The 11,103-nt window shown below is 34.4% G+C and overlaps 1 protein-coding gene across 2 annotated transcripts in view; it reads right to left on the reverse strand.

The window, feature by feature from the left end:
* The window catches only part of LOC112468015 (lachesin-like), a 152,081-nt gene that overhangs the window by 17,185 nt on the left and 123,793 nt on the right, over positions 1–11,103 (reverse strand). For both annotated transcript variants that reach the window (XM_025037005.1, XM_025037006.1), the window contains one exon: positions 1,401–1,620. In XM_025037005.1, coding sequence (XP_024892773.1) covers positions 1,401–1,620 — 220 coding nt within the window. The remainder of the gene's footprint in view (positions 1–1,400; positions 1,621–11,103) is intronic.

Below are 11,103 nucleotides of genomic sequence, written 5' to 3' on the forward strand. Positions count from 1 at the left end.
TTTATACTATAATATAAGTAAAGAACGTATTTACCTTATAAAAGAAAAAACGTTTATATATAAACAAGCAAATCTCTCGAAGATATCAACACAAATGAGAAAATTGTTACGTTTGTCCCTGGTCTCCCCTACGTTTACGATAATATACTATTATTCTGTATTTTTAATATAATTAAATGTCAATAAATGGTAATTTAAATTTAAGTAAATATCAAAAATTTTTCTAAACTATTATAAATAATTAATTATAAAAACCGCGACAAGTCGTAAATTAATTTGTCGGCAATACTTGGTAACATACTTAATATTTGAAAGTCATTGCTTGGAAAAATTTTTTAAATCGTTTGCGAGCGCGCAGAATGCTGAAGTTGAAAAAACTGATTGCGGGTAAAGAGGTGACACTAAACAGCGCGTGTTACGAAAGCATAAATATCGAGAGCATCCTGAGGAAAAGGGTGGCGGAACCGCGTACCACCGTACGACGCGTACGACAACGTACGAAAAAAGAACCAGGGAAATCCCGAGGAAATTAGATAGCCTCGCGCATAAGAGATGCGCGCCGGAAAAAGCCGAATCTAAATGCAAATATGCGGCTGGCTGGTGCGCGTGCATCGAGAGCGCGAGCGGGCGTCGCGTCGCATCGAGAGCGTATTTCGCGAAATTCCCGCACACAACAACGGAAAAAGTATTTTTCACGCTATCGATCCCTTTTTCCGCCCGCTGCTTAATAAAATCTAAATAAAAGTGCCTGTCGATCGCCAGGTCAGTCTGGCTTTCCGCTCGCGCGGAAAGACTTAAAAATTATTGCCCCCCCCCCCCCCCCGGCTTATGGCGCGATAGACAAGCTACGCGAGGAATGTCCAGAAAAATATGCAGATGTGCGTAAAATCGTCTCGAGGTCGCTAGGCAGACGGTTACAAGCAACGGAAAAGAGAGGCTTTCGCCCTATGTTCATAGATGCGCTCTTATCAGCAAATGGACAAAAGCATTGCGGCATTTTCCGCATATACGGTGGCTCTTCACGACTCCTATTCCTTTCATAGAGAGAGCTAAGATATACAGGGCGTATATTTATATGGCCGCACCCCGGGAAAGCTTGCGCGTTTTTCTCATAGGTTTGCGCACGCATTGTGCGCCGCACCGTACATATCTATACTCGGTATAATACGTGAGTCAAATACGTAAAGATGATGAAAGCAAAATGTGTGGAAAAATATTGATAAACGGAAAATTTTGATGAAGTATTTTTTGGATTTTTTCTTACTGAAAGGAATAATATTTCATTAGTTGATTAGTTTTTATGACTGTGATATAAATAGACAATTGAGAATCCAGAAAAAAATACAGATGGCATGATTTACGAGCTAAATATTTTTTTAAATGTAAAGTCTTATGCTTACCGACGACTTCAAGAAGCAGAAATATACTCGTGGGCGGATGAGTGGACACTTGGCACTCGTACAGTCCGGCATCCCTCGGCTGGACGTATTTTATTTGAAGCGTCCAATCCTCGCTGTGGTGGAAATGAATTGCCTGAAAGCGTTCGTCGTTGGCGTATGTCGTCAGTCCTACGGTCAGTAGCTCGTGTAACACTGCATTCTTCCGCTTAATCCACGATACCTGCGAGCAGCCAAGAAAATGTATAAATATAATTCAATATCTGCGAATCATATTATTCACGAAAAGAGAGAAAAAGTTATTTCTATAATAACCCAAGATATTTTATTTATTCGATTATAACTGGTAATAGAGAAAAACAATTCAATTATTTCTAATAACTTTTTCCACTTTGTATCTATATGCTTCTTTGACTAATCAGGCAAAGTTCTTATACTCACAAAAAAGTCCGAAAAATCCCCCTACAATTTTGATGAGCTTTTAATGTATATGTATTGTTTTCTAGACGAAAATAAGAGACATATTTTTTTGTGTCCAATCGCATGTTTAGGGAGTGAAACATCCCTTTAAAATATAAATTAAATTTTCTCTCTCGGGATGAATATCTTCAAAACTACAAGAGATAAAAAAAAATTTTTTTTAACTAAAGTTAAGTGGTTTGAAGAGTACTTTAAAATAATAACAAAAATTTTTTTATTTTTAAAAATATCACTATCACTAAACATTTTTCTGTCATTGTTTGAAAAGTACTCTTCAAACCATTCAACTTTTGTTTGAAAAATTGTTTTCTATCTCTTATAGTTTCGAAGATATTCGCTCCAAAAGAGAAAATCTGATAATATTAAATACCCTATCTATATAATATCAAAAAATAAAAGTATATATTAAAAGTTCATCAAAATCGGAGAGGGACACTTTGAACTCTTGCTCAAACTTAGTTCAAAGAGAAATCTTATTCTAATCGTTTATTCTACATATAACAATCTTCACCTTTATAATTTCAATATTTAGATAGAATTTTAACATTTGCATTAATTGTTTTATGTAATAAATTGCAAATGTGAAAATGATTGTTGAATCCAATATCACATATAAATCACATGAAATAAAATAATTCTATAATTTCAAGAATAAAAAATAATAAAATTTAAAACTAAATTTAAAACTACATATATATATATATATATATACACATGTAAAGTTCATATTGAGAGAGAGAGAGAGAATTCATATATTGATAAAAAAATTAACTTCAATTTGTTCAAGTGCGTTCAAAATTTAATGCAATAAACCGAAATGGGCCATAAAAAATGGAACGTGGAAAAAAATATGCGCGTCATGATTATTAATCTCGCGTATTATTTTTAGTTTTTCAACGCAGATGGTTATGTTCATCATTTCCATTTGCATTTAGATAATAAAATTGAATATTTCGCTATATGTTCTCATATATGATACCGTAATTGGAATATAGATTGCTAACGCATCTGTCGCAATTGTTAGTCATAACAGTCGGTGACTACTGTCCGTATATAATGAACAGTAATCACTGCCCGTTCATAACGGTTAGAAACTACTGTCCGACATAGCGATCCGCAACTACTGATACGCGCGTCCACAGAATACAAACAGTAACTGCTGCGCGTAACTACTACTCGCTTCGCAGTCCACACAGTTCTCGTTATTACATTAATTGCTCGTGTCTTAATTCTGCATACGTAACTATTTGACAATATTAATCCTGCAAACAAAAGACGTATACATATGTCCCATCAAACTTGAAATATTTCGCGCGATTTAGCGCCCGTGAGTGTTCCTTGTAAAAACGTAGAATGTAAAAAAAATGACAAATAATAAATGAGGTGTAAGTTTGGTTTAATCTTTTTTTCCTTCATTCCACGCCAACGCTAAGTAATATTCCAGCAACTTGTAAATTTTATCACGATTACATTATCATAGTTACCATAATGCATGTATAATTTCGAAAGTACAACTTCCTTATTTCCCTGACTTGCAGATTTACACGTAAATAAAACCTTCATATTTTTTACAAAAATGCGATCAAGTTTGCAAATACATGTTTTTATAAAAACGTCTAAATTTCTTCAAGTAGACGGTACTAGAATATTACGAAATAATATTAAAATATCGTATTTGCTATTCTAATAAATATTTCAGTAAGGCAATACTTTCATTCTATTACGATACGCATTGTGTACGTTTTCGGCATTTTTGCAGATGGATATTCGTTTCTTCGTAAAAAAAAGTTGTTTTATAAGGGTGCTTTTCTATTTTTGTATTGTAAATAACATCATACATGTTTATTCCGACCTGCCTTTTTCAAAATCTCCACAGTTCTCTACATCCTAAAACATTTTTGCGTTAATTATTTCGTTGCCGTAAAATCCGCGCTAACACAGTCGCTTTATCGTGTGCGATATCGGTTCAGAAGCTAAACAACGAATATTGCCATTTGCCTGGCCTTCATCACCCTGCGGTTAATTAGCATCTCGCACGAGGCGCGGGAGGTGCGTACCTATTCACCTGCGCCAAATTAGGCATAGGTTTGTGACGTCAGCGAAGCGTCAATGTTGACAACTATTAGTACGTATCGGACGCTCATAACGAATAATGACTAAAGCTTAGCTTGCAACGGCCAGAAACTGGCAGCAAATATATACACATATATACATGCGCGACGGTCAGTATAACTACGGCACGTCAATAACTCCCGGTAACCATCGTACGTACTTCCGCTCGACTCGGATCACCTGAAAGCCCCAAGAAGCGCCGTCAGCCAGAATAATCCGACGACTGTGCCGTGAGATGATTGTAGGGCTCGTGACCGGAATTGATCGTGAACCCCAAAGACGTTTAGATCCCCCTTGATAACCACATATTTCTTACCCCTTTGTCACGCTCCGCGCCATCCCTTAGACAATAGAGAAAAATATACGTGTCGAATGAAGAGCATCGCGATGCATAAAACATTTGATATTTATAAACCGAGAAGTATTTGCATCAGAAGTACGGGTGACATCGTATAAATCGACTTCACATATATTTCAATATATTTCAATTGTCGTAAACATATAGATGTAATAGATAACAATATGGAAATTAAAGCTTAAAAATATATCCATTTCCGAAATATTCCTCCATGTGTCACTATTCTACCTCTAGCATCGCATGATAGTTCGTTTCGCATCTTTCCCGCGCGCGGCATAAACCGATGTGATATTTGCTCGCAGAAGGGATATACCGTAGAGAAATATCCTATGGAGTCAATCAGAAAACGTATCTCCGCAAGAAAATATTTCACGTTGATACTACTTGGCCAGTATCCATTTTCGCATTTCGCCAAACGGAAATTCGCAGTCTGTAAAACCGAGCGGGCGAGTCGTTCACTCGGGACAGGACACGCGTCACGAGTTAGTTAACTTTATTGCGCATTTAAACGTGCCAGACATTAAAGAGATTTAAAGTGATTTTCTGTCCGAAGCAAGGATCTATTTTCGACCGCGATATATAGAGGGTAAAAACAGCACAGAGCGACTGACTGTTGAATTTAAAATTAAAAAATGCATAAAAATTAATGATCGCGGTAAACATATGGAAAAGTAATGCTAAATTTGCTTCTATCGAACTGGAATGCACCTGTACATTTAATATACGAATCAACGTCTATATAAACAGAGTATTTTGAAAATAGCAAAGCGAAATATTTATAATGAATCCGTATGTCCAGTGTGTATATATACACACTGGAAGAAGTACCGAGAAATTTGCATAAAAAATGAAGGTAAAAATTTTTCTGGAAGAACTTGCAGCGCAGAACGTTGGAAAATAGGAAACGGCCGGAGGAAACCAAATGTAATTAACTCTTTTATTTCAAATGACAGCTCACGGCATCTCTGGCTTCTGTACGTTGTTATCTTTTTATTATCTCCGTCTCGGTTATCATCATTGTTTTCTTTATCGTTTTGTAAACTAATTACCGTATAAACTAAATACGTATTAATTAGAGATACATTTTTATTTACATGTTGTACTTTTACAGCGAGAACAAATATATGTAGAAATGTGTGTTATGCTTGAAATTAAATATAAATTCTTGATTTTAAATTTTATGTATTTCACGAAGGGAGCATTGCATCAGATATTGTATCAGACTAAAAATAAGACACGTTTAATATTGAATGTACGATATAATTGCAAACTTTACGATAATTACATATTATTTACATATATTTTAATTAAAATCTTAATATATATATATGTATTAGATATTAGATGCAGTTTAATACTGTGTGTGTGTGTGACTACTTTTAAAATTACAAAATTACTTTTTGTAACGTCTAAGAGCAAATAATCAATTTATTCGTCTGCAACAATCCGTTATTTATGTGTAGCTATAACAGGCCAGAATCTTTTATCATAACGAGAAAATATTTTATGTGTCACCTGGATGGTCGATACCCATTAATCTGTAATTTTAATGGAGCTGTATTTTACCAAATGGTATAACATGGAGAGGGTCGTTAATATAGTATATATCGTTGCAAGCTTTATCGTGTATTCTATCCTTTGTACATGAAAAGATTTAAAATAATTCCTTCGCGAGGAAGCACAAGAGGCCGACATAGCAAAAGGTTACGAGGAACCCTAAATTCAGTCCAAAGTAGTACGCCGAACTCGAAGAGCATCAATATTAAAAGCACCTGGGAGAGGAGTTCATACGTACGTAGTATTTCCCAACTGAATGCGCTTCTTGAAATCTCGAGAAAATTAGATGATAACGTACGTCGTTTGTACGAGAATACAAATGAAGATTTGAGAGAAAAATGCATAGTTCTTTACCTCTTATCATATTTTTTTTAATATATAAATTTGATAAATACTAAAAGATCATGATATTATAATCTTGATTACTTGATAATTTGATCACGTACTTGATAATATATAGAACATTATAATTAATATTTTAAATAAAAATAGTTTATATATGATACGCACACTTGCGCGTATATAAAGTAGATATTCATTATCTCAAGCTTTTAAAACAAAAGGAAACAATTAATGTTATCAAAAATTATTTAAAAATAAAGATATTGATTTCACAGTTCATCATTTTTGTACCATGTAAAAGTTTAATCGTTTTTATTATTATATGCTGCGGTGTAAAAGTCTATTTCATATTTTTAATTATGAGAACATATAACAAAAAAAAGAGAGCAAAAAAATAAGAAAAAATAAATATTGTATTTAAGTGTTGTCATGTACTGTCAAAAATATTGTGAACAATGCACGTTATTAAGATCCTGCCATCTTGTTAGAAAATATTTTGAAAATACCGCCGGCGGCAACGGTGTGGTTACTGTGGAACGAGAAGAAGCATAACAATCAATATCCGTTTTCGCGCGTTCTTCCGAAAGATGTAGGAAGCCTAAAAACGGTCAGTGCCATCGCAAGAAGAGCTATCAGCGGGGATTATCCGACGAAAGCGGCGCACCCCGAACGACGGTACCGCTCGTAGACAGGATTGACCATCGAAATCGGGAAGGAAGAGGTCTGCCCGTGACGATAAGATCTCTCCGCCTATATATGCCTTTATATTCCCCGTATAGTTTCTAAGCACCTGCTAAAGCGAGATTGAAGGACTTTTTCTCGCGGAAAATTGAATTCCATCGATCGCCACGTCGTCGCCGCGCGTCGCCCAGTTCTGGACATTGGGCACTATGACGCTTTAATCGAACCTCTTCAATCAATCTCGTTTGACCGCGACTTCGTTAATAATCGCAATTATTATATGGATTTCGTTATGACAAATCCACGCCCAAGTTCTTTTTATTCTCCCCTCTCCCTCCGAGTTGGATACAAATAAATATGTATTTTTTTTTCTTCCTGCAAAAATAATTACGTGTTTGGACAAAAATAAAATGGATAAGATATAATAGGTACTTAAAATCGATCCTTTCAGAAGAAAGCAATTTCATATTTATCACAGATTAATACAATATTAATATCTAAATCTAAAGACGTCTAAAGAAGTTATTATATTAAAAATTATTTCTAAAATGGCTAAACGATTTCTTATTACGTACTTAGAAACACAATATTGTTATAATTTCATATTTTTATATCATAATTTATCACAATATTTTGATTACTATTGATATACCTATTGATATATCTTTATATTAGATAAATAACATTCAATGTTTATTATCTTTTAACGTAGTAAATAAATTTGTTACGGATACAATATCAATATCAATGCACGATTGAAATGTAATATAAATTAAGTGACCGCAGTTGTCGTTCTGCCACAATATAAAAATATGTTCATCGTACTGCACGTCGAATGTAAAATATTGTAGCTATATACATGCACTATTTCGCGTGGTTTATTCGATCAGATTGTTCTGAGAATTTAATTCATCTGCAAAGCCAGCCATTTTTCATAAAAAATAAGTGCTTCCTTATATTTGTACGTGTGTGCGTGTGTATGTGTATGCTTGTGTATGTTTAGAATATCTTACAACAAGTAACAATTAATTTAGATATATTTTTAAATTCTACATTTTCTTTGAAGAGTATGAAATGTGATTAAAAGATATAAACTTATTGTTAAATATATTATTCCAATTAGAGACACTTAACACGAATATCGTCTTACTTAACAATTTCATGTTCAAAAATATTATTTTGCAGCTTTCAGGTAGAAAGCATCCTTTGTTCGGAGATAAATTAAAGCAACTGCAATGCTTTTGCAAAATATACTTCTATTTCAACAATGTTTTTAATTTGTGGTTTTGTGGACAAAAAAAATATGATCTTAGACTATGTAAATAGAACATATATAAAATGCCAAATTTTTAAATACAATAAGAAAATTAATTTACATTTACAAACTTAAAATGCGTATATGTGAGTAGCTTCTTGTTCCAGAGACAAGAAACTACTCACATATACTGTGATTGTAAAATCCAGATGGATAGTCACTGTTGCAGTTGAGTGACGTGGATTTAGGGACCGCTTAGTTAATGATTGTGAAATTGTCGGAAGACGCCCGTGAGATGTATTAATGTAAATGACAGAAATTGTTATTGTCGGGATGACATAGCCCTGTCGCTTCGCGTAACAGGACAGCGAATAGCGGTATTGTTGTACACTGCCCTATTCAGTTCGAGAAACGTTAGATATCGGTCACTAACTCGCTTAGATTACTAATTGGGTTCGGCTCGTTCAACATACGCCTACCTATTGTGTATTTATACTTTGCTCACATTGAATCTGTGCGATCATGCGAGAAACAATCGCATAATACTTGCAGATATCTCCCCCCGCAAAACGTTTTATAGTATTAAATAAAAATTCTATATAAAATTGTAGGAAAAATATTTATTTTCACATTTAAATTCTTAATAAAAATATTTATCGTTATAAGTATTTTGTTTAAAAAAAAACAATTTATATTTATATTTCCGACAGTAAAAACAAATTTTAGCAAAATCCAAATAAATTAAATTGCGCAATAATACTTTCTTTCATGTAGAAAAAACTTTTTTTAAAGTTTTTTCCAAAAAAACTTCAGTTTGTAACTTAATGTAATACAAAGCTTAATGAAAAAAAAAAACGATAAACTTTTTGCATTAACCGTCAAATTTGATTTCAAATTATCAATAGTTTAGAATCTTCCGCGATAAATCACATTCCGTTTCAATAATATACCTCTACCATGTAAATCACCAGAAAAAAAATCTATCGCAGGAACACCATTACGGTTCGGCAAATTAAATAGCCTTCTTTTGAATGAAACCGTTTTTTCTGTCCCTACCGAAACAGAAAAGATATTCAGGCTATTTAACGAAGATCCGGCCGAGATTCAGTAATGAACTTCGACTCAGCATCTTCAACGATCTTATCGTTGAAGATGAATCTCTTGTCCTGGTTTCACAAACAATTTTAGACGCTACCTCTCCAATCTCTTCGTATAGCAATCCATGGATTGTACCGAGTTTTTGTTAAATAAAGTCTAAGTAAAATTTCCCATTAACTTCTAACATCTTGAACATGGCTAAACATGTAATAACTTATTTATTATAGCAATAAAAAATATAATTTACCTAATTCTTCCCAACTTAGAATTTATATTGAGCAACGAATTAGTTACTTTATCTTAGATTTATCTTTCTTTTCTTCTGACGTATCTGTTATATATCGCATTGGATACATTTCATGTTGTCCTGTTCTCTACCACCGATTATTTCTTACACGAGTGTTTTCTCTCTTTCTGTTTCCTCCAGCCCCCTTCCCGTTATCGCTTCACAGTTTCTTGCGTTCATACTACTCAATACTTTTTCTTCCTCATGTGTACTTAAGCTACCTCTTTCTTGCTCTTATCAAATACAATACTTTATGTATACATTTCGCGCAATAAATTTAACTTTAGCAGAATGTAATATTTATATTTGCAGATATTCATAAACGTACAACATAAAACGTAAATATAGTTCAATTTATGCAGTTTTTGTTACCAACTTAAATCAAAATTTGTAAGCTCTCTAATGGCCGAACGTGTATCAAATATAATTTCCGTATCAAATATAATTATTTTTATTCATCGCTAAATTAATTTCCATAAGTTATGATGTGAACTGAAAACTTATGATTATTCACATAAATGTAAATTTCGTTCACCGAAAATTGCATTAAATATTTCTCGCGTTAATATTCAATCGATTTACAAACTTCGACCAAAACAAACCGTAACATATCGTTTTAAAATGGATATTTCAAATATCGTAAACTACATAAATATATATATATGTATATATAAAAATCTCTCTACGAAATTTGTACTGTTTATTTTCCTTTCACGATTCACATTAAGTAAAACATATAAAAACGCGTTTTAATGGCGGTCGACTGCCATCGACTTAGTTTCCAAGCAGCTCCAATAGACTGCGAAATCCGGAAGAGGGAAGACATTTTTTTTCCGACAATAAGATCTTTTACGTTTCCCCCCTCCCCCATGCTCTTCCTTATTCACCTTATTTCCTAAACTATACCCTTCTCCAATCTCTCTTCGTCCCCGACATCAACTAGCGTCACGATCGACGGCTAAAACTGGCAATGCCTCGAACAGTTTCGCGCAATTTCCGAGATGAGGCTTTGAATGTTTACCCACTGTCTGCGGATATTTTCTTCGCCGGAGCCTTTTATAGAGGAAGTTAGGAGAGGACGGTGTACGTACGCCGTTTAAAAGCCGGCTAGAAGAACCGTAGGAAAGAGAAACGATTGCACAGTAGAGAAACGATTCACGGAACAGAATTGGCCGTGTTGCCAGAAGAATGAAGGAAACAGAAGAAGAAGAAAAAGAGACAGAGATGCAGCGGGAAAGAGGCGGAAGAGATGCCTGGGGGGATGGATAAATAGAGATCGAGAGGGAATAGCCATCGGCGAATTCTTGCATACTTTCCGTATACCCGATCGTTGAAACTAGGGTAACGCGCGCTTCAGGGGAAGAAAACGCGCATCGCATTGCGCCGGCGTGCCGTCGAATTACGCGAGTGCGCTAATAGCGCATTGCGCGTAATGGGAGATTCATTAAGCGGCAAATTCGATTTCCGACCAATTATCAGCGAAAGAGAGGAGAGAGAGAGAGAGAGAGAGAGAGAGAGAGAGAGAGAGAGAGAGAGA

Source organism: Temnothorax curvispinosus, unplaced genomic scaffold (assembly GCF_003070985.1).
Source record: "Temnothorax curvispinosus isolate PA1 unplaced genomic scaffold, ASM307098v1 QBEX01017991.1, whole genome shotgun sequence".
NCBI lineage: Eukaryota > Metazoa > Arthropoda > Insecta > Hymenoptera > Formicidae > Temnothorax > Temnothorax curvispinosus.